The sequence below is a fragment of the Uranotaenia lowii genome, chromosome 1 (assembly GCF_029784155.1).
Source record: "Uranotaenia lowii strain MFRU-FL chromosome 1, ASM2978415v1, whole genome shotgun sequence".
NCBI lineage: Eukaryota > Metazoa > Arthropoda > Insecta > Diptera > Culicidae > Uranotaenia > Uranotaenia lowii.
In genome coordinates this window covers 45,263,740-45,289,131 of record NC_073691.1, presented here as the reverse complement: position 1 = coordinate 45,289,131, position 25,392 = coordinate 45,263,740, and the positions used below count along the sequence as shown (strand labels likewise).

At 37.3% G+C, this 25,392-nt stretch overlaps 1 protein-coding gene across 3 annotated transcripts in view; it reads left to right on the top strand.

The window, feature by feature from the left end:
• Positions 1 to 25,392, top strand: part of LOC129749153 (metabotropic glutamate receptor 5-like) — a 154,211-nt gene that overhangs the window by 41,500 nt on the left and 87,319 nt on the right. For all 3 annotated transcript variants that reach the window (XM_055744050.1, XM_055744057.1, XM_055744068.1), the window contains exons 2-5: positions 5,237 to 5,675; positions 15,162 to 15,422; positions 15,499 to 15,609; positions 15,686 to 15,875. In XM_055744050.1, coding sequence (XP_055600025.1) covers positions 5,370 to 5,675; positions 15,162 to 15,422; positions 15,499 to 15,609; positions 15,686 to 15,875 — 868 coding nt within the window. In that variant the 5' untranslated portion in view covers positions 5,237 to 5,369. The remainder of the gene's footprint in view (positions 1 to 5,236; positions 5,676 to 15,161; positions 15,423 to 15,498; positions 15,610 to 15,685; positions 15,876 to 25,392) is intronic.

Genomic DNA, 25,392 nt, shown 5'->3' with positions numbered 1-25,392 from the left:
CGTCCCAATTTCGAAGTTTTTGACGCAGTGAAATGAATCTGGGGCAGAGAAAAATAGCATGTTCTGCCGATTCCTCCGTATCTATGCATTCCAGGCAAAAAGGCGAGCTGATTAGCTTAAACCGATGAAGGTATTGCTTGAAGCACCCATGGCCCCAAAGGAACTGCGCCAGGTAGAAGTTGACCTCTCCATACTTCCGATTTACCCAGTCTGAAGGTTGCGGGATTAGCCTATGCGTCTATAAAGCGTTGTTCGATGCGTCCCATTGCTCCTGCCACTTGAGCATTGACGCTGCTCGTTGAACTTCACGCACTCCTTTAACAGCTCTTGCTTCGTAACACTCCATAACCTCCGCCATAGTGATGTCGATGGGAATCATGCCCGCGATGAGAAAAGCTGCATCTGATGATATGGTCTTGTATGCACAGGAAACTCGCATGGCTATCAGCCGATGTGTTCTCCGTAATTTGGATCTGTTACGCTCAACCTCTATGGTGGAGGTCCAGGCTGCTCCTCCGTATCGTAGTATCGACAGTGCTACGCTCGCACACTAAAAACATCTAGACTGGTCACTGGTTGTAGAAGAATTGAAGTATGCGACTGAATACAAACAATGAACAACATACGAACGAATGCATGGATTACTATGATTGAAACGAAATATAAAACTTGACAAAAAGAGTATTTGACATGCGCACCAAAACTTAACCGTATTTCAGCTACTGTTTCGAAGATGTCGTGTGTCCTCCAGCAGTAATCTCCATGTGCGGCACAACTCTTTTGTTGGTTACGATCAGAACTTAGGTTTATGGTGAGCTGTCTGAAGCTATCTCCCTCCATCCAGATACCAACCCTTTCTACGGACACCGTTGAAAGGTCCTCTAACTCATCGATTGTTTTGCCGGTGATCATGAGCACGATATCGTCAGCAAATCCAACTATCTGCACGCCTGCTGGTAGATTCAGCGTTAACACCTCGTTATACATGGCACTCCAAAGCACAGGTCCTAGTATGGAACCCTATGGATCACCCGTTGTTAGGGCAGTAGATCTCAACCCAGTTTCGGTTTCGTACGTCAGGGCTCGAAGAAGCTTCCTTTTTTCCTGCAGAGGGTACTGGGAACACGCATGTTGTGAAGCGCTTTGGCATTGTTGAAAGCATTCTTAACGTCGATCGTCACAATGGCGCCGTGATGAGCACCTTCTTTTTAAATGCGCGCTTCGCGAACTCTGTCACCAGATCTTCCTTTTCGAACACCGAACTGTCTGTGCGACAGTCCACTTTCGCCTTCTGTTAAGATAATAAGTCTGTTGAATATTTTCCTCTCCAGAACCTAACCAAGGGTGTCCAGCAGACAAATGGGTCTGTACGAGGATGGATGCCCTGGGGATTTCCCAGGTTTTGGAAGTAGCACCAACTTCGCCATTTTCCACAAATTGGGAAAACATCCCTCGTCGAGACACTTTTGTAGCACCACTCAGAAGGTGTCTGGAATCGTCTGTAACGCCACCTTCAGCAATGCATTTGGGATTCCGTCAGTGCCAGGGGCCTTATTCACCGCAAGCTTCTTAGCGATAGCCACAAGTTCCTCGTTCGTTAATGGCTAGATGTCGTGGGCTACCGCATCCTACGGGGAAAGTGGTCACTGCGCCGGACCATGCTGCGGGAAAAGATGTGCAACGATCTCTTTCAGTTTTTCCGGACACTTTTCTGTCGCCAACCTTGGGACACCTAATCTCGCCAGTTCAACTCTAGAGGCTTGACCCCATGGATTATCATCTACGCTCAGGCACAACGCTCTGTAACAGTTCTCTTTGCTTGTTTTAATAGCTCACTTAAGTGATACCCTGGCTGCTTGGTAAACGGCACCTCTCGTTTCTCTATCGGCTTCGTTTCTCGCCCGTTGAGCTTGTCGCCTGGCTTTTAAGCAGCTAGTGCGAAGCTCAGCAATTTATGAGGTCCACCAGTAAACTGTAAGCTTCTAGGCATGGTCATGTCGCACACCGCTACCAACATTTTCGTAAGCCGCTTAGCATTATGGACCTGCGATGCTTCCTTCAAATATTGCTTCGGTGCACACTCCCTTATCGAAAACTTCGGTCTTCCATCTCCGCTCTTGGACTGGCAATTGCCTTACTGCCACCGGATTTCGATCTTCTACGCCAGGCATGTCAAACTAGGCCTAGGTCAATGCGGCCCGCGTAGCCCCGTCTTAAATTGTCACAAAAAAAACTCCACTGATTTTTATGTAAAATATTACTGCAAAAAAACTAAAGCTGATTTTGGCTGCGGCCCTCTACGTCATAGAAAATTTTTAATGCGGCCCGCACACCTAAACGAGTTTGACATGCCTGTTCTACGCTATCAGGTATCGCCTGGAGATCGCTGTCACATCACTCTCCAATAGAGCATTTCCTGAGACAGATAGTGGTAGGGTAGCTTTTTGTTTTTGTTTTGAAAAATGTAAACACCTACTGGTCGCCATTTTGAACTTGGGAGGCTAGCACTGTTCAATTATTTCTTCAAAAGAAATTATTTTTTCAAATTAACATTACATAACATCAACATTACCTTCAAAGTATTTCATGTCTACAATTATTTAGTTTAAGGTAGTTTAAAAAATTAAGAATTTTGCATAACCATTACTTTTGCACCGCCAATTTGGTTTCGTTACTATCCGACCATTGAACATGCGTAGTGTTGTTGTTATTTTTACCCTACCACCAGCTGCCGAAAATTGTAAACATGAGAAATCAGCTGTTCTGTTGACAAGTCGGGAAATACCTTATTCATCGTCACACACTCTCCAATTCATGTCATTTTTAAATGATAGGCTTGCAAAGGTGATATCAATCACTGACGTTCTGTCTGGCATTCCATGCTTGCGATAGGTGCTGATAGATCCAGTGTCGCACAGCTCAACCTCCAGTCTCGCGAAGGACTCTAGTAGACTGTGGCCCCTAGGATTGTTGCACCTACTACCCCAGTTAACCGCCCAGGCGTTGAAGTCTCCTCCTATTACTACAGGGGCCTTTCCTGACAGCTCGTGAGTGAGTTCATCCAACATCGTGTTGAACTCCCCGATCGTCCAGGAAAACGTCCCGTGGCGTAGGCAGAAGCTAAGCCCGACCTGTCCGCTGTCCAATTACCGTAATTCTATATGGTTCAAAAGTGGTTCCGATAAAAGCGTCATATCACACTTTTTTTTCGCCTACCGTTTGCTCCAGCAGAAGCTGTGCAACCTCGCTATGGTCGAGATTTAGCTGGTTTATTTCCAGTTTTACTGGCTTACCTTTGCCTTTTTATATACCGGGTAGTCCAAGCCACCAAGTTTCGTGGACATTGCTATCCGCCTGCTTGCATAACATACACATACACATACAGCCATAAACGCTGATTTCGAGAAAAAAGCACTTGATCTTCGTTGTGTTCCAGTAAATTCCATGTATATTTTAAAAACTTTTGTCATGAGAATGATCTTTTAAATGAAAACAAAGCCTTTTACAACATTTTCCCAAAAAACAACGTTTATTTGACGTTATGTGAGAAGACACATATCTTATTTTGGCATTTATACCCCTTTGGCTCCAAATAAATTCACTTATACCCCTTTGCCACCAACAAATTTTCTCATCCAGGTGTTTTTATCTTGTTGATACGGGAAAGAAACTTAAATATATATATATTTTTTTCGGGATATTTTTTAAAATTATTCGTGTAAGGTGTTCTTTCACTTAATTCCAATCACTGTATGCCATATCAATTGGAGACATTTTACCGCATTCACATATGCCTTGCCACACCATAATCTTCTTTACAATTTTTTCAGTGTAAATGGCTTTCACTGATGCAGGAGCAACCTGTCCCTTAAATCAGTAATAAATTTGTGGTCCAGGCAGAGTTTTATAGTCGAGTTTAATGTAGGTTTCATCATCCCTGATAACACAACCCTATTTCTTGGTCAGAAGTTTGGCGTAGAGTTTCCGACCACCGTTGTTGTTTTCAGGATGGTTTTACCTCTAGGTTTATGCAACACCTTGTAGCTTACTTCAAATGTGAATGACTTGAAATGAATTCTCTTTTTCTTTTCCTAACCTGGTGAACAACTTGGATGTTTTTCAATTGTTAATATAAAACTTCGCTAATCCATAACTGAAATAAGTGATTTTCGAATTCGTCGTACTAAAGCTGGTTTTCTTCTAAATTACAATAAAGTAAAAAATCTTCAGTTTTAATTCTTAAAGTAATATTTTATTCCAAAACTCAATCAGTGAACATTGTCTTAGTGTATAGATACTAAAAAAAATCTATTTGTTAAAAAAATACTAGCCTGAACTATCTTGCCTAACCCTTAAGATAAATTAGCTATTTTTGAGAACTAAGCTATTTGGAAAATAAACACGATCGTTTAAGTTTTATAGTACACACGCGCTGCCCCGTTCTCTATCGAGCGAAAGCCTGCATCCGAAATCATTTCACGCACCCATTCAGCTAAAACGAAAACACGATCATTTCGATGGAAAACACACAATAAATCATTTAAATTTCCAACCTGCCGAAATAATGGGTAGAAAACAGACGAAACATATCTACTCGTTTATGAATCAACATTCACCACTCTCTGGAGCCACCACTAACACTTTACGATTTCAGAATATTTTCAAATGATTAGGTTGCATGAAAAAACAATAAAGGGAATCAAATATTTTAAATGTAGGGTACAAACTGAGGATAGGCATTTATCTTAAATGGTCAAATTGATGCCTCTTCGTATAAATAGTGCATCGTATCGAGGTGTTGAATGCACGCATTTCTGTTTCCTAATTTTAATTTCTGCTGCCTCTCATGAACTTTTCGGGAGCCGTTGAAAAACCATTTAGCAGCCAAGGGTAGGGAAGAAGGAGTATCTAGCTGCCGGGTAATTCAGATGGCAAGAAAACTTTTCCGCTCCAAAAATGCAATCTCCATCAACATTACGCTTAGAGAGCTCTTTGCACTGAAACTTTGCATACGATGGCATGGCGTATGCTTGGGTTAGAATAGCCCACCACAAAAGTTTCGGATTTAAATGTTGTATTTATCTTTGGCTGGACAAAGTTTCAATAAGGATCGAGGTTTCCAAATGAAAAAGACATCCCTGCGTATGAAAACTGTATTGAAAGATGCAAATTTCAAAGAGAATTTGAGAAAAGCAAATCCACATTATTAAAAAATTAATTCTTTTTTTAAATGAAGGAAAAATGAATGGGAGTGCTATCAGAAAAGTGATCCACAAAAAGTGAAAACCAAAATGACCATCAACACTAAAGCTTGTCATTCAGAATAGTTTGGGTTCGAAAGGCAAATAATCGGGTTAACCCGGATTCTGATGCTGGTCATGAGCTTGCTTCTGTTGTTGATAATTGTGACCACTTTGGCGGAAATATCATCGAATGCTGCTGGTAGTAGTGACGTCCCCCAGCCGGAAGATGTAGCTGGGGCCAGTTCGGTTCTGGCCAGTAGTCCATCAAGCGGTCATCCTCATCAGCATTCACCAGCATCGGGTCAATCGGACACATCTAAGAGAGCATCGGCCCACATATCGGGGGATTTTATCATTGGGGTGCTGTTTTCGGTGCATCATCAGCCTCGGCAGAAGCGAACCGGACCGAATCACTTCCTGTCCTGTGGAGAGGTAAGTTGAGTTAGTTTGTTATTTAAGAACACACAATACCCGCCGTTTGAATTATTTGCAATGTTGTCGGTCGTTAACTACAATATTCAATTAACTTATCTCGACAAATTTGAAGGTTGACACAGATTCAAATTTAGGGCATAAAATTTCTTCAAATTAATAAATAGTGTTTTTACAGATTTTGATTTCAGAAATATTTGTTTACTAACTATCCAATTGAAAATTGCAAATCAATGAAACAGCAGCCAATTATGAGAAATTGATAAATTTTATCAAGATGTCCCGGTTTGTCGCCACAAGACGGAATTATTCGAATGAAAATAACCGCACCTCCAAGAAAAAAACGAAATGAAGAAATCGTATTATCGTTACGATTTTCTCCACTGCTTACTCGCGAAAGAATTCAAAGTGTTTGTACAAATTGCAAACGAGTTTAGGGTTGTTCGCGTTTGTTTTTTATTTTTCCATCTTCTACCCGGTGATTCGCCGTTGCTAGAGATCGAATCATCTCGCCTCGTCGGCCACAATCGAATCGGTTGTGGTAAGTAAGAGAAAGCCAACCAAAATCCACTTCCAGTTTATTTTTATTTCACAAAATCTCAATAGCAACACACATTCCAGCGAGCGACAAGATGCTTTCTGTCAATCCGAGCCCATCTTCAGAACACGTGTCATTTGATCGTTTATTTTCTGTTTTTCCTTTAGTCGATCACCGATGAATTTAAATCGTTCAAACGATTTAGGTTTATTTTTAAGTAACTTCAAGTCGTTAGATTAATTTTTATCGGTCATGTCACTTTCGATTTTTCCAACTTCCACCGTCATTGAGTGATACAAAGCAGATACAACTCTCGTAGCAATAAAAAGTCACACACCAAGTTTATGACCAGAACATATCCAAGGTTTTTTTCTCTTCTCATCACATCACTACATATCAAATCATCGAGCGAATAAGGTCGGAGGGAAATGAAATTTATTATCTAAAAAATTGCTACAATAGAAAAAAAACACAAGAATCGTAACCCACTTACACTTTTACCAGAGCATAGGAAAAACTATCTCCATCATCAGGTCATGAATGTAGGATAAGTACCGTGAGAGTGTAAAATTGTCTGTCTGCCCTCTTCTTTGCCGTCGTCAAATGCAATGAATGGAATCGGAAAGGCGTGCTGCTGGCGTCCATGCTGCGTCTGTTTTTCATATGAATCCATGTTTGTATATGTGCACGTGTGTGTGTTTCTATCTGAGTGCTACAAATGTTATTCGCTCGACACGATTGTTTGGCATTCGATCAGTGCCAGAGACGAGTTTGCCGTCACGACGAGGATGTCGTTGCTAATTTGTTGTTTGGTCTGCTAATTCAAGTCAAAATAAATTAAATTATCGCTGGAAATCACAATGACAGATCACACCATGAAATTTTCATAGTCAACAAGGCCGGAAAAAGTATCAAATTCTGGTTTTGTCACCCCCTTTCGATTTTTACGGAAATCCCGGAACGAGAAAATAAATCAAAAGACTTAGTTTTTGTATGTGTACTAGGTTGGCCCTCTTTTCCCAACTTTCTTGAAACCTACCCCCCAAACTTGATCCAATCAATGATAAAAGGATACTGACAAAGTTTGAGCTCATTCGGATGACTCTAAGTCGACCCTCAAAGACTTTCCAATTTGTATGGAACTTTCCCTGGAAAAAAGTGAATATTTTCAAAAAAAAAAAAAAAAAAATCGTAATTAATTCTGGCAACACTGCAGCACCACACAAACTTTTGTACATCAAGTTTTTAAGTTGAATAACAACTTTGAAGAACGTTTCGGTGAGTTTTGACGCACGTTAAAAAAAAGTTAATGTAATTTTATGATTGCTTTCACTTTTTATACATTTTCGTGTAAAACCAATGGAAAGCTAACTGCAAAATCAGAATCCTTGGAACTATTCAACAATTTTTTGGCAAAAAATCATTTTTTTCGATTTTTTCTGGTCGAGGGTCTCGTCTTTTTTTGTTTATTTTATAGTATTGGTAAACCTTTTTAAATTAAAAATTACAGTTCTACAGTGCTGCCAAATATTAAAGGTTACTGTTCAAGTTTTATTCAAAAAGTTATGATTTAAATTATAACATGAATTTCTTTCGCAATGTTACAGTGTCATAACTTAAATTAGTCCCCATAAAATGTGGTACCTCGAATTACTATAAATAAATTGAAAACTGAAAACCTTGGCAAGACTTGGTTTACGATATGAGAAACTTATAAGGGTATACCGCAAAAAATAATCAATGTAGCTGCTCTTTAAGCATTTTCAAACCACATCTGTTATTTGGTTCCTCGCTGTTCTAGAACTTGCATTGGACGAAAATGTTGCAAGCACAATCACAGTTGGAATGAGAGGCCCAATTATGATTAAAAGTCTAAAAATGATGGAAGAGATAGTGAAGAATGTTCAATTCTGTCATAAATGAATATTATGTATGTATGTATGTAGATAATCCACCATGGGTGCACGGATTCACCGCAGTTTCGCCAAAGTATGCGCTAAATTGCATTCTTTAGATTATAAGTTTGACGAATCTTCAATGCAAATTAACACATACCCGACATATTCAGAATTTTCAATATTTTAAGAACTTTTTTCCGAAGTTAAACCTATGCGAAAAAAAGTTTTGTTCTCTAAAAAGTTCTTCCTAAGCTTAAAATTACTTTACTTAAATCGAGTTTTAAGATTTTTATAGTGATGCCAGAATTAATTATGACTTTTTCAACGGAATTTTTTATCTTTTTTTCATAAATTCTTCAACTTCAAAGCGTTTGAGAGTCACTATATAGAGTTATTCAATCAAAGTGATATTTTGCACAGTTTGTTCTATTGATAAAAGAATCAATATTAAGGGGTGAGAGCAGTGGATTTTAAAAACTACCATATACGTAGCTAAGGGACACCCCCTAATGTACACGGTTTTGTGATATACGGTTCGAAAGATCTTGACAAGAATAGAAAATGTTAGAATGAAGCCCAGAAAAACTTTTCATGTTTTTAAAGACCGAACGCAGAGGACTTTTTGATTTTTTACAAGAATAAGTGAAAATTATATCAATGAAATAAACCACTTTTTCATAACAAATGGTGAGGATATTCCTTTTCGGAAGAACTTTCTGTTAAGAAGATGCACTAGAAAAAGTGCAAACGTTCAATATTTACAAAAAATATATAAATTATTTCTTCATTGTCCATGTTTATAAATTGTTTTGCCTAAAAAATAATCTGACTAAATAAACTCAACATTTATTTTTAAATCATTCTCTGAAAAACACTGTACTGTGTGTTTGCACACAATTCAAGTACGTAATTAACATAAAAAGTGTGTTTTTTGTTTTATATATTTTGGCTACATATAAATCATTTTTGATCCGCTTTTTTGTTTGGTTATTCATTTTTTATAGTTTAGGCGTTTTTATTCTTTTTTCCATTCACCAGGTTAATCAAAATAAATATATTTTTGTAATCTGAGGAGCAAGAATCCGTTTTTATGTTTTCTCAGGTCCTATCGGCTTCCACGAAATTTGTGCGACGGAACACTAGCGCCGACTAATAGCGTTTTCGTTTTCTCCAACAAACTTACATATAAATTTGTCACCCGGGTGTGGTGAGTTTGCTTCAAACTTTTAAACCATGAATTCAAGAGTTTTCTTCCGATTTCTTAAAACACATCCTTTCGTGGCAACAAACGTCTTAAATCTGATATTTTATTTCCAAAGCCTCCTATGACAATCAAGAACTTATTTTTTTCTCATAAGGTACACCAGGGCAAGTGCAAACATTCAACTTTTTCTCTGTTGCAAAACATTTAAAAAAATATTTCTTCTTCTAGAAATTGTTTTTTAGGCCCAAACAAACAATCTGACATACATAGATAAACCTTAACTTTCTTCAATATAAAAACACTGCACTGTTTGATTACACAAGAACTCAAGTACGTACTATTTAGACATGAAAAGTGTATTTTCTTTTTGCATATTTTGGCTTCAAAAAAGGGCATTCAAATCCACTTTTTCGCTGAAAGGTGCTTGTTTGGGACGGATATTCAAGTGAAAGCAGAAAATTTATGATTAATTTTCAGTACACCCTGAAAGTTGTGAAAAAAGTATTCACTCTTGTCAATCTTGTAATACCTTGGTAAATGAAGGTCTTTTGCTTAAAACAAAAGTCAACAAAAATGGAGTCCCAAATTATAATAAATATTGCAGGAAAACAGCAAATATATTAATAATAGTTGATAAAACCAGAGGAATGTAGTTCTATTCAATCCAAGTGGAGCACATCCCTCGGATTTAAGCTTATTTCCTCAGATTTATGCTTACATTCGAGCTTTCGATCTCTAATGCTCTCAAGGCAAAAAAAAGCTTAAATCTGAGCAAAAAAAAAGCTTAAAAACGAGATTCACTAACACTTAAATAGCAAATAGAGAATTGTAGCCAAGTGCAGTGGTTTAACTACATGCAAACATACATACATAAAATCTAGTCCTATTTGTTATCATCATACCCCTACAATGATATAGGATTTGTCTAAATATGTATCGTGTGACCAACATATTATTGCTTAGTGTTAGTGAATCTAGTTTAAGCACAGATTTAAGCTTTTTTTTGCCTTGAGAGCAAAGGAGACGAAAGCTCAAATTTGAGAAAAGAAGCTCAAATCTGAGGAAAAAACCTTAAATCTGATAGATGTGCCCCACACGGATTCTGTAGCATTGCAGGGGAGTGCTCGTGAAGAACTAGGTTGCCTCTGAGAATTTTTCTTTATTATCTGACAGGTTTGCGCCGGGGGTATTCAGATTTTCCCCAAAAATGAAAATTTGGTTCATTTTTACGACTTAGAAACACATGTATTTTTTCAGATTTCTATCATTTTTATTTTTCGAGTTAGCCTCGGTTAGATTTTTTTTTGTAAATAAAAAATAACCATATTTCAAAGCTACATAGCTCTGTTATTTTTCTGATGTGCTATTTTAAAATTTCCGTAAAAAATAATACAGTTATGAAGCTTTGAAATCTGTTTTTTTTATTTACAAAAAAATCTAACCGAGGCTAACTCGAAAAATAAAAATGTTAGAAATCTGAAAAAAATACATGAAATTTTAAGTCGTAAAAATTAACCAAATTTTCAATTTTAGAGAAGATCTGAAGACCCCCAGTGCAAATTGTCAGATAATAAAAAATATCCCCCTTTCCCATTAAACAAAACTATTTTTTATATTTTTTAAAGGAATTTTTTATGAGATTACGGGATTTGGTTAAAACTCTAGTTTAAACACATTTCAGACATACTCGTGCAATTTACATTATCGTAAACAATATAAACAAAATCATTGTGTGAGTGAAGTGAAGTTTGATTTTCAATGTTTTATTGCGATGATATTCTTTTACTCAGAGCTTGAATGGAAAGCTTCAAAGCTTAGATCTCATCTCACAGAGAGACAGCACCATAAAAATTGTGCTGCCGTCGCCAACAGTTTGTTCGAGAGCAAAACAGCCCAACTATCTTGATATTTAACGATCTTTGCTATTTAAGATTATTTTACTTTTATTATATAAGGTTCCCAGTATTTTTTCAGCACGTATTCGGGCCGAACAAACCGGGCACTCGTTTTATAAAAAGCTTGCAAAATCCGGGCATTCGATTTCAAATTGACGACCACAAATCCGGGCAAATTTTCTCAAATCTTAGAAATTCCTCAACAAAAAGCTTAGCTTAGCTTAGCTTAGTTGACTACTCATATCCACCTTAAATCATTGAACTTGAAGTGCTTAGATATGACCATTCATTTAAAGTTTCAGATAACATATTTGATTAGACTTTGTTCAACTTACGCACTTCAAATTCCATGATCGCTGGCGTGGCTAAACAGAACAAGTTCTACCTCGCCAATGGTTGCTACTCCGTGATTGATCGAGGCCATCAATTTTGTGCAAGGTCCAAAAGAATGGTGCTTGGGACTAGCAGTTCATTCACAATGCACAAAACTCATGCTCTCCCTTTGAAAATGATCAATAACGGCGCCGGCCACGTCCTAGCAGTCAATGAGGAATGAAGGAAGGATTGTTAGTAGGATACTTCATAGGATCAATTAACAACCTTTTGTCCTATTATATTCCAAAGATTAGTTTTGAAAAATTCAGAAACAAAGTTTCGTCAATATCTCCAACTATAGAAACCGTCTATACGTCTGCGAATCTATATTTCAATATCCAAGGAAAGGGTTGTGTTAGTAGGGGAAGGGATATAGATCAGGATCCATTTTGGTGAATGGTGCGATCAAGTTTCCTACACCTCCTATACTTCTAGATTTTTTTAAAGGAAACTCCTATCTCCTAACTCTATATTTGATGCAGTGATAAAAGTTTAAAAGTAATTCAAAAATGTGTTTCAATTTTCTTTTAACTAACTTGTTTTTTTAATTCTTTTTCCTGATAAACTAATATGCTTCAAAAACGATCCTTTAGATTGAAGATACTTATATCAAACATCGAAGAATATTAACAATACAAAATTATTCATTTCAATCAATTTTACCCGGAAAAGTTAAGGTATTATAAGATTAAATCTTATCTAATCAGTTTCTATCATATGCCAATAGGGCTACTAAATTATTGCTTTTTATATTTGACCTAATCATATTTTGCGTGATTATAAATATGACAAAATGTAAATAAATCTTAAAACAGTCTCAAAGGGATATGCTTTAGAATCCGTTTAATTAAGCAAAAATTTTATAACGCTACTGATAATAAGGTTATTCTATTCTTGAACTATTTGTGCGCATAGTAATTCAATTATTGATTTAGTTGTTACCTGATCTAAACTTAACCGTTTACCTTATCATGGTTACTTGATACAGATACTTGAATATTCGAAAAGTTTCCGGAATGAATGATAATATTGTTTTTTTACTTTTGTACTTGTAGGTATCTTATGATATGTTGAATAGCAAGAATTTACAGAAAACGTTTAAAAGTAAAGTTGCTGTTTTTTAAATGAAAAAAACGTAATACTATCAACTTTTATTTTGAGCAACATAAAGATTGTTATTTTTTATTAGCCATTTGGATTTTTTCTCTCTAGTTGACATCTTAGACCTTAGACCTTAGAAATTCCTCAACAAAAATCAAGAAAAAAAAAATAAAAACAAATTTTTTTTTCATCAAATTTTATCGAGCCGTATTTCATGCATCCAAAAAAAACCTTTCGTGGTTATTTTTATGAAACTTGCTGAAAATATTTCGTTTTGGAGGAGATTGTTGTTTTTTTTTTGTTAAATTTGCCAAATAAAGTAAATAAATCCGGGCAAAATCCGGGCATTTCTCAATGGAATTCGGGCAACCGGGCCGGGCCGGACTTTTCTCAAGTTAAGTATTAAATATCCGGGCAAACCCGGATAAAACCGGGCAATCTGGCAACCTTCACTATATATGTATAGACTTGCAATACACAATACAATACATGTTACAAAATATAGTTCATTCTGTCCGATGTGGATTTTGACAAGTTTCTACTTTTATTTAAGTTTTTTGTCTTGAAATATGTTTGTTACACAATTTGAAGAACTTTGACAATCTTTGAATGTTGGAAACTATCTTGTTCTGAAAAGCTAAATTTGTTTCCAATAGCCTCTGGGTTATTTAATTTCATCTGAATAAAATCTAAGTTCTATCATAATTTTATATTCCCCATTACAATCATAAATCTACCTTCTCCGGAAAATTGTATCGTTTCTCAAACCCGTTCCCCAACATTTATTTTAAAGGCAGCTGAATTCTTCCTTCCCCTCAACCAGCTGAAGCTGGCAATTTTTGGTTTAAATTTGCCGTATCGGTTCCTTGTGCGATGATACGTTTTTCCATTATATCCCTGCTATAATATGTGTTCTCACTTTTCACATCTACCGAATAGGTAGTCAGAAGACATCAAAGCGTTTCTTCTCCAGTCGCGTCTTATGATTGTTTCCGTGCCCCGAAAGCAAAACTTCGAACCTGGTTCTCAAACTAAGTGGGGTTCCTTTCGGTGAGGAAAATTGAAAAAAAAATCGTGAGCAGCCTTTTTTTTCGGCACACCCCCAACCTAGATTCGGAAAAGATGAATGAATGAAAAAAAAAACTGAACCTCTCCTGGGGCACGTTCGGATGTCGGGATACCGGACGCAGGTGAACGCAGAATACAATCGCTTAGCAGCCGTTTATTTTTGCTCTTTTAGTCAATGGGTGTGTGGCTGAGTCTGAGCGAGTATGAATGTGTGGTGGGCTAGATTCAATTATTATTCGTAAAATGATGACAAATTGAATTCGTCAGTTTCGTTAGCGTTTGACTTCGGAGAAAGGATTTTCACGCTTTTTGACTTCCTGTATTTTTTCCCTGTTTCCGTAGGTGCTGATTTATGGTTTTCGAGTCAATAGGTTCTATTTGGCGGAGAAAAGCCCATCAATACGTTCAAATAAAGTTATGTAATACATTTAGATATTATAAATATTATATGAGCATACTAATCCAAGTATAGTTGGATTTTTGATTTTATCACCGCGATTGTTTATGCTTCGAAGTTATCGACGTTTTTCGGTGAGTTCTAAAAATAATCAAAACAAATTACCAGCTGTCCATACGTTTCGAGCTACTATGGCATTCGCTCCTCTTCAGTGGACACTAAAATTATATTTTACGTTTTAAAATTACACTTTAAATCTAAATTTTAATTTAAACTTACAATTGACTGGCCATCGTCTAAACTATTTTGGTTTTGGACAGTTTGTTTTGTTTTGCGTTTACACTTGTTTGCCAGTCTCTGTGTTAACTTGGATAACTTGGATGACCCAATAATATCCAAGTTAACAAAGATATTGACAAACAAGTGTAAACGCAAAACAAAACAAACCGTCCAAAACCAAAATAGTTTAGACTATGGCCAGTCAATTGTAAGTTTAAATTGAAATTTAGATTTAAAGTGTAAATTTAAAACGTAAAATATAATTTTAGTGTCCACTGAAGAGGAACGAATGCCATAGTAGCTCGAAACGTATGGAAAACTGGTAATTTGTTTTGATTATCCTTAAAACTCACCGAAAAACGTCGATAACTTCGAAGTATTATCTAAGTACCTATATCAAAAGACAATTAAACGTTAAGTTGTTTATATCTTATAGTAAGGTTGCCAGAATTTTTCCAGCACGTAGACGGGCCCGACAAATCCAGGCTATTTTTTCTAAAATCTGGCTAAACCCGGGCATTTGATTACAAAATTTTGACTAAAAATCTGGGCAATATCCGGCCAAATTTGGTCAAAACCCAGAAATTACTCTACACAAATAAAAAAAAACTTGAACATTTTTATTTTTCATCAGCAGTTGCTAAATCGTATTTTCAGCTTTCAAAAAACTTTTCATGATTATTTTTCCACAAATACGAGCAGGTTTTTACATTCCCCTTTCTTTTCTACAGGTTCGAGAGCACTATGGCATCCAACGGTCGGAGGTCACTTTCAAAACGATCGACGAAATCAACAACAATCCATCGCTGCTTCCAAACATCACTCTGGGAGTGGAAATCCGGGACTCCTGTTGGTACGCTCCTGTAGCGCTGCAACAGAGCATCGAACTCATTCGTGACTCCATATCGCCTCCAACCACCAATACGGGTCACTCCGGGAACTCCCGAAAATCAGAGCCCGGAAATGGGTTCCCACCGGAGGAAAACTGTCCAGTAACTCCTCAAACGGCTTTTTCGTCTGTCCTGTTCTTAACTATTATATTTCTTCAATTTTTCAAAACTTTGTTAGATTTCGTACCAAAACGCATCAGCCAAATATGGAGTATCGAGTCGACCCAGCAAATACCGCCAAACTTTAATTGGTGTTATTGGGCCAGGGTCCAGTTCGGTTGCGTTACAGGTAAATCCTGGATATTACCCTTAAAAAAGGAAACACATAAATTTATATAATTTTCCTATACGATTACATTCGACAGGTACAAAATCTGCTGCAACTGTTCGCCATACCGCAGATCGGTTACTCAACCACTTCGAAGGATCTCTCGGATAAGGCCCGATATAGTACCTTCATGAGGGTGGTGCCGTCCGACTACTACCAGGCCCAGGTCATGGTGGACATCGTGCGGCAGTTCAACTGGACCTACGTGTCGGCCATCAATACGGATGGTAAGAAGATTGTCCCTTCATTAATTTTTTTTAATCCATTCATACTGCAATGGTTCAAATTCTCAATTCAAACATAAATTATGAATTTTAATGAGTTATGACAATTTTTATCAGTGAAAATAACTTTATTTTACCGGAAATAAGAAATTTATTCAGTTTATTTTTTTCTCAAAAGTCGAGAATTCTAAAGTTGCGACCCAATGAGCGTTCGCACGCAGTAAAGGTCAGATTCTATGCAGATTCGGTTTAAGTTGGTTTGAATTGGCCCATAAATTCTTATTTTTCTGCAAACACTTTGTTATTGATTTCTAGGTTTCGCATCTTTACACACCATTTCATTTGGTCGAAAATCATTCAATCCATTCTGAAAGAGCAACGGTAAACTGGTTTGGATCCATGCATACATATATTGTGAGCTTAGTTCTTCATGAGCCTATTGGCAGTTCAGGCTCAGGCTCATTGCGATTATTCTCAGGTAAGGATTTTCAAGATTCACACATCAAATACTGATTTGTCGTCATTGTTTTGTGATACAAGTCTAGTGCAAAATTAGAATGAGGCGCCATTTTTACTAAGCATTATTTTGCCGGAAGATATATTGGAACAATGTTTTTGGTCCCGATTTCGGTGAATCATCACAAATTCGGCTAACTGTCTGAAAATCCACGAGGAAACTGACCAACTAAAACGTAAACAGATCCGAATTGCTATCTAACCTCAAATTTCCAACACTTTGTAGCAATTTTTATTGAATAATCGTTTCTTCTGACACTGTTTCAAAAAAATGTGTTTTTTCAGCCGGTTTTATGAAGAAAAACATTGATTAGAAAACATGCCTGTGAATCTTATATAACCTATGCGAATTTCCGAAGAAGTTCTCTAAGATTACTGCTTAAAGTCTGCTTCATTTAATATTGGAACAAATTCTTTTGCTCATTGTGGCGCTCCTAGTGGACGGATTTGGAAACTTTTTTCACCCACGTGTCGGGAAATTCATTACCTTTCACCATGTATTTATGTCATAACACCAAACGATAGCATTTTGTAAACAACCGTCATGGAAGCCGAACGGAGAGATCAAATTGTGCACAGTTTTCTTGAAAATCCATTGTTGTCGGCATCGAAGCTAGCTAAACAGCTTTAAATGCCCAAAAATACCGTATGGCGTGTAATCAAGCAGTACAAGGAAACATTGACGACGGCTCGGAAGCCGCATTCGAAGCGTCGGTGTGGAACTGTCGACCGGAAACTGCGTGGGAAAGTCATCAAGGCCGTCAAGAGGAATCCCAATCTTTCAGACCGCGATTTGGCCAATAAGTTCCAGGCCGCTCACAGTACGGTGCGACGAATTCGTCTCCGGGAAGGAATAAGGTCATTCCGAGCCAGCAAACAGCCAAATCGGACGCTGAAGCAGAACAATGTGGCCAGAATCCGTGCTCGAAAGCTGTACGACCAAGTGCTGACCAAGTTCGACGGATGTATTCTGATGGACGATGAGACCTACGTGAAGGCGGACTTTGGGCAAATCCCAGGTCAAAAATTTTATTTGGCGACGGCTCGGGGGGATGTACCTGCAAAATTTAAGTTCGTGTTTGCGGATAAATTCGCCCGTAAGTACATGATTTGGCAGGGGATATGCAGTTGTGGACAGAAAACCAAAGTCTTTCTCACTGACAAGACAATGACATCAGAAGTCTACAAAAAAGAGTGCCTACAGAAACGGATTCTGCCGTTTATTCGTGCCCACGACCGTCCAGTAATGTTTTGGCCGGACCTCGCAAGCTGCCATTACAGCAAAACGGTTATGGAATGGTACGCAAAGAACGGGGTCAGCGTAATACCGAAGGACCTCAACCCCCCAAACTGCCCCCAGTTCCGGCCGATAGAGAAATACTGGGCAATCACGAAGCGGAGGCTTAAGGCAAAGGGAAAACTTGTTAGGAACATGACTCAAATGAAGAACTGGTGGAATCAAATCGCCAAAACGGTGGACGAAAAGGGTGTGCGCCGCCTAATGTGCCGTATTACGGGAAAAGTACGAGAATTTCTTCGAAACAGCAATGAATAATTTTTTTAATTTTTTTTATGAAAGAGTAAAGAAAATGCTACATTTGTATGAAAAACAAATTATGAATTCGTTAATAAATGACTGAACTACACGCAATTGTTTGTGTTCCAATATTAAATGAAGCAGACTTTATAAATACTAGAATACTTTCCGTGCGCGGCAATAGAAACATTCAAAAATCAAGTGTACCAATGGCCGTGCACAACAATATTGTCATTTTTTCCGCAACAGAACCTTCAAACTGTTCACTTTTCTTCACAATTGATTCGTTATACAGCCACAAATAACTTACGTTCGAAAATTTTTGCCAAGGTGCTCGAACTAAACACAAAAAACTGAATTTCAAAAAGGGACCCGTTTAGCTCACTTGCTAAGGACAACAGAAAAAATGGCATCCGACAAAAACGATGTTTGTTTTTATTTTTTCCTGACCTCAAAAAGCAGAATAAATTTATTTCTAGTATGGCAAGTGAAAGATATCTAGCGGAGGTATCCGAAAATGCGAAACATAGAAATTTTCGTTGTTGAGTTTTGGAGAAAATAAAGATTAAAGTTGAAAGTGCGCGGCCATTGGTACTGCGCGGCCATTGGTGCTTTCACGGTACTTCTCATCATTACAATTCGAAGTCTGAACTCTCCTCTGCACGACCCAATGCCCGATCTTTGCTCTGGCTACTCGAGATCTGACCTCTCCTCATAATGACTCGAGCTTACCACTTATAGGGGAAAATTTCATATAACGCCCCATGTGGCTAATACGCGCCACCCTTGTTTTGAAGAATCTGAAACATTTTTTGCCTGCAAAATATTACCAATTTGTTTTAAATGCTGTGATTGGTCATGGCAAGTATAAATTTTTCCTTAAAAAGCCCCTGTGTCGTGCTAATTTCGCAATTTAGGTTTTTCTTTATTTCGATCTAAATTTTAAAACACTTTCAATAAGGTGTCACTAAGCAGAGAAAAACGAATAAGACAATATTTTCTAACACATCGATAGAGGAGAATCTAAACTATGATTTTATGCTAAAAAATCATACTGAACTCACTAAGGTATGCTTTGTATGGTTATGTTCTATCACGGCCCATGCGCTCGTTATAACGCTCCAATCGTAGTAGGCTGAAAATAGCATTAATTTTTCAATAAGGCCAATTTTCATTGTAATGAACGAAAAGTCTAAAACCATATTTTGAGCGTTAATTCAGCCCAAAAAATCTATTTTCCATTTTTTTTAAATTTTGATTAGTCCATTTCGATTTTCATTTCAGTCAAAGTGTCTGTAAGTATTGGTGTGTTTTCGGTCTTCGGCTGCTCTCGGGTGTATTCGGCTGCTAGGCGCTTATTGAATAGACAGCGGCGCGTATTTGCAACACAGTTTTGTTCTTTGGTTTTGAATATGGTTTATAAAAATAAATTTTTGAAGCAACTATAAGGGTATATACGGAAGATAGTATTGGCGAAAAATTGGCCTCACAAGTGATGCTAGGTGCGTTACTAAAATCAGCATTTGCTTGTTTTAAACTAATTATAATATTTGAGAATTGATTCAATTTGTTTAACTTTCGAAAGCTAAACGTAAAATTCATTACGAAGCGTCCCTAAAGGGATGAAGATAAGCCATCTTTTGCTAATGAATTTTTAAGGGAAATTCAAAACATCTGAAATATATTTACATGTACTGCTTGGAAGATTGAAAAAAAGTTGTTAATAACTTCTAAACGAATGCAAAATCATTCAGTGTTGCAAACAAGTAAATTTAGGAAAGCCCTGTTTATATTGACTTTGGAAATAATCGCCTACATGCTCTGATTATTTTAAACATATCCACATAACTCGCTACATAATTTAAGTGTGCGATACAGTTCGTTAAGATAAATGATGCGTTTAATTTCACATTCGAATAGAAATCTACGTGAAAGTTCCAAATTCTCAGTACTCATGAAAAGCAATAACAATGCAATTGAAAAAATAAAATCATTTTCCAAATATCAATGCACTTGGCACCCCTGAACACTTAAAAAATCAGAACACGAACATCTGTGTATCGCTTTTCCACAGGGCGAATTTGTCGATATTAGCACCTGGAAATCGCGTTTATCGTGCGCCCTTCTCAAAAATCGATTCTGTTCTCTCATGGTTTGAGGTTAGGGCTGAGGCCTCCTGCTAAGGTGGTGTTCGTGTAGAACTGTCAATATATCCTAATAGCAATTTGAGTAATAAAAAATCATAGGCATTTGTAGAAAAAAATGTTCTCCAACGATTACACCCATTTTTAACAAAATTTGTACGTGGAATACATAGAAAATCAGCGATTCGCTTAGGTGGCGCATAATAGTGCATGTTCCCCTAAAGAGTGTTCATTTCATAAAACGGACACCTAGATGTTACGATAAAAAGTTGACGTTTAACTCAAATTTGATGAAACTGGTTTCATCGTGTATAAAAGTTAGTTGACAAAGCACTGACATATTTTTTTTTGTGAGAAAGCGACTGGATTTCGTAAAATGGGTCGAATTTATAAATAAACCCATGTTTTTATAATTCAAAAGTACTGCTCAGATGGACTATTGTGTATAAATATTGCAAAGCTTGTGAAACGATCGAAGTCTATGGTTTATCAAATCATCTGGAAGTTTCGAGAGCACTTTACTCTTGAAAATTTGCCAAGATCCGAAACCAGAAGAGGCACAGTGAATCCACAAATCGAGAAGAAATGTGTTGAGCTTTTGTTGTGACATGAACACAACCCTGTTCGAAGAATTGCCAAGAAACTGAAAATTTCCGTTCCGTCGAAAACAAAAAACGAAAGAACCACATTAAGACCTACAGGAAGCAGAGACATCCCAAACGGAGCGCGGAACAGCACGAACGAGCGAAGCAGAGATGTCGGAGACTGGATACGATTTTGAAGAAGCAAAGTAACCGTTGCATTTTGATGGACGATGAAAATGTTTGGCATCTGCTCTTGCGGAGAAAGAAGTTCGCCATATTCCACAACAGGTACCATCAATGGTAAAAATTATCATAAAGGATGCATCGAAAAACGCCTTGTTCCTCTTTATCGTCATCATACAAGCCCACCATTGTTCTGGCCTGACTTTGCTCCCGCTTACTACGCTTCAGGTACTCTCAAACTACTGAAATCCTTCAAGATATGTTTTGTTGAGAAAGAGGACAATCCGCCAAATGTCCTGAGCTGCGCCCGGTAGAGCGTTACTGGACAATCAAAAAGCGCAATCTTCGGGAGGATGATAGAGAAGCACAGTCCATCAACGAGTTCAAGAAAATGTGGACAAAAGCCAGCCAAAAATCAAGCCGGAAACTGTAAAGTGGCTTATGAGGGGAGTTCGAGGAAAAGTGCACCAATTTTATTGTTGAAAACTTTTGGTTAAATTTCTCACTTTCTTCTTGTTCTGGATTAGTTTTGTAATGTTGTACAGAAAACTCTACGTAATTTGGTCAATAAATGAATAAGATATCGTTAAAACAAAGTGTCCGTTTTATAAAATAAACGAACACTCCTTACCTCACTTCCATCTGTACCGTTGAGCCGTCAACACGTACGCCGGAGCATCGTATCGTTGCTGTGTACCTGCAGGAACATTTTACATTATTTATTTTTTCCTTACCTGTATTTCAATCAGCACTTTTCAGTGCTAAAATTATTTTCATTTTCTTTTATTCATATTTTCTCTTTTCTTTCCAGCATGGGGAAGTCTTCGGCCGGCTCAAGGGCCGGAAGAAAACGGATTGCTGAACCTAATCCAGGGCCATCTGCCAAAAAAGTTGAAATTTCCAATTCATTCGATGTCCTTCATAACATCGGTGATGAGGAAATATTCATATTTAATTCTGATAAGAGTACTAAGAAACCTTCTTCTTCTTCTTATACTCTTAACCCTTTCCTTCCCACGAGGTTTTTCACGTTTTAAAAATAGAAATATTGATTTTCAACTGAAGTTCTAGAACAAAAGATGCATTATTTTAGTCTATTTTCATGATCCTGTTGATAAATTTGGGTTTTGAGGTGGATCATATATGCTCCATTGGGAAGATAACAACACAGAGGGTGCAAATGAAAAATAAGAAATAACGGAAAAAATACTTGAAATTTCATCACCTCATTGATCACAAACTAAAACGATCCTATTTTGTGAAATATTTCTTGGGTATATCCAGCCCTCAAAAGTCAAACTATTGAAATTTTCGAAATTTTCAGTTTGCCTTGAACAATGGCGGCCATGACACTTTTCGCCAGAGAAACAAAACATGCCGTTTTTTCGAAAAAATCATGAGCTTTTGCAAATATTTTGAAACATGTGGTCATTTTAGTGAATGAAATACCTCTCCTGAAGGGAAAAAACTTTTGACGGAAGGATTTCATGAGTATTGATAAAAAACTTAGCAAGATGAAAAGTACCTTTTGTTCCCATTGTATCACCTGTGCTCCACTTTACTTATTCGAAAATTTACATGTTTTAGTAGGAATCTAAGCAAACCATCATTTGATTTTGCTTACACAAGCAATTTTCTGAACGTCAGTATTTTTATTTGAGGATAATTATGAAAACTTGTGAAATTATTGAACATCAAATGATGACTTGATTTAAATTTAAAAAATATCCAACTTTTGCGCAGCTTTTGATCTGCCGAGCAAAAACTAGTGAATCGATTTTCTTCAAATTTTGTGCAATGATTCTTCATTCATACCTGCACATTCGATGAGAAAATGGTGTTGATCCAAAGCGCCCAGTTCAAATGTGAGCTATGCGAAGTTGTGGATCACCTGTGCTACCATGGGAAGGAAAGGGTTAAAAACGAAAAGATTCCATCAATAACGGTCACGATTCCTGACTTCAATGCCTTTCTAAAAGAATTCGTCACTTCCGTCAAGGATTTGAAGATTTCTTTTCAGATCGGTCGAAGGGGAACTGCTCGTATATTGGCGGAATCTTTTAATGATTTTCAAAAGGTTTTAAATTATTTGAATAATAAAAAACACCAATTTTTTACGTACGACACTAGAAGTGATCGTCCATTTAAAGTTGTACTTCGTGGTCTCACTGGCGATCAGACACCGGATGAGATCACAGCTGAATTAAATTCTTTGTTAGGTTTTTCTCCAATTCAAGTAATTCAAATGAGGAAAAGAACCAACACGAATAATATCAGTAGTGTTGGTTTTGCTTCGTCACTTCCGTCAAGGATGTGAAGATTTCTTTTCAGATCGGTCGAAGGGGAACTGCTCGTATATTGGCGGAATCTTTTAATGATTTTCAAAAGGTTTTAAATTATTTGAATAATAAAAAACACCAATTTTTTACGTACGACACTAGAAGTGATCGTCCATTTAAAGTTGTACTTCGTGGTCTCACTGGCGATCAGACACCGGATGAGATCACAGCTGAATTAAATTCTTTGTTAGGTTTTTCTCCAATTCAAGTAATTCAAATGAGGAAAAGAACCAACACGAATAATCACCCTTATTCTGGTTTACGGCGTATCTGACTTTCGTTCGAACGGATACTTCCGATCGAATTCGAAATAGCTATTCTTGTTTTCGTTCGAACGCGATACGTTTTGAGTTGGTGTTACCAGATCATGTTCGAAAAATCGAAGCACCCGGATTGGACAAAATGACGTTTCTCGTCAGAAAATATATTGTAAACAATTGTTTTGGTTATTGTAAAATGTTATCGATCTTAATCGGTCGTAACGGAAAACAGAATTTTCGTGTGTTTTTTGTAATTTTCCTATGTGCGCGGTTTTTTTTATGTCGAGATCCACGAGTGTCAGGGTGGAGGGTGTCAGAAAAGAGGAGCCGATGTAGCTGATTCGTTTTCATCATCGTTAACAGCAGCAAGCTGGATCCTAAAAACATTTCAATCTCCAGGTGCAGTGGACAACAATGCTATTTCCTAGATGCCCTTCCAGAAGCTGGTTGAATCTGGACGCAAGAAGCTGTTCGAAATGCCCGCCGGTGATGGTTGTGATACCAAATGCTGCTGCGGTTTGAAATCTCACCCGCCGAGAGGAAGAGAGAAGATTTGGACGATAATGAACTTTCAAATAAAAGTGTGCTTCAAATTGTTTAATAAAAAAAATATTTATTCACCTAACTTTAAAAAACAACTATTTCGAACCACATCAATTCCATAACCGTCCAATTTCACAAACTTTTACCTCAAATGCCCAGGATTTGCAGCATCAGATTCGCATTTGACAGTCCAGTGAAAGAATGACAACCGAGGATTTAGATTAAAAAGAAATTTAAAACTTGGAATAAAAATTTCTTTGGTCTTTAAAATTTTGTTATTTTAAAGAACTTTCAGTTTCGTGGTTTAAACTCGCAAAAGTTTCGTTATTAGGAACACCCCAATCGGAAATAAATTTCATTGATTGCTTTAAACGGTCATGATTCGCAGTATCAGAGTCGCGTTTGTCGGCCCATAGAAGAAATACGTTCGAACGAAAACGGGAATGCAATGTTTCGTTCGTTCGAACGATGTTCGAAAGATCGAACTGTTCTCATTCGTTCGAACGAAAACAAGAATTCAAAATTGCAAAACTTCCGAACGTATGTCATTCGATCGAAAACGAGAATAAGGGTGAATATCAGTAGTGTTGGTTTTGCTCCTGAACTTTATTTGATCCATTTTAAAAAGGATCAGGTTAATAATTTGCAAATTCTTGAAAAGGCTCGTCTTATGTTTCATTGTCGAGTCAAATTCGAACCTTTTCGTAAATCTTCTACCAATTTTCTTCAAAATATTACGCAATGTCGTCGTTGTCAAGCTTTTTGTCATGGCACTAAAAATTGTAGAATGAATGCCAGATGCATGTTTTGCGGCTCATTCGATCATGAAAAATCTAAATGCCTTTTTGGTGGTGATAAGCCAAAAACAGAATTTTTTAAGTGTGCAAATTGCGCAGGTAATCATTCCTCGAATTCGCTAGACTGTCCCATCAGGGCAAAAATTATTGCTTCTAAGAAAAATCCCAAAGTTTCCAGAAAAGTTTCCTCTCCTCCTTCCTCTTTTTCGTCTTCACACGTCGGGCCGGCAAACAACCTGCCTGTTCGCATTCAGCCTCGGTCTACATTGGAATCACGGCTGGGTAATACCCGAAGTGATTTTAGTGTTACCTGGGCTGATTCTGCGCCCCAGACTCGTTGTTTATCGTTCTCAGAGGTGGTTGAAAATGGGTTGCCCTCTTCAGGTTTAACTAATAAAAATGGGAAAAAACCAAGTCTCAACGTTCATGCGAAGGCTTGGGAAAATCCCCGAAATTCAAATACTTTTTCTTCTCCTTCATTTTCTGATTCTAACAATTTTGTTGATTTGGGTGAGATTACTGAGGAAAAATTAAAATTTTTGCATCAAAATTTAATGGAAATGATGCAACTTATGTTGAAAGCAAATTCAATGTTTGAAGCTTTCCAAACTTCTTTT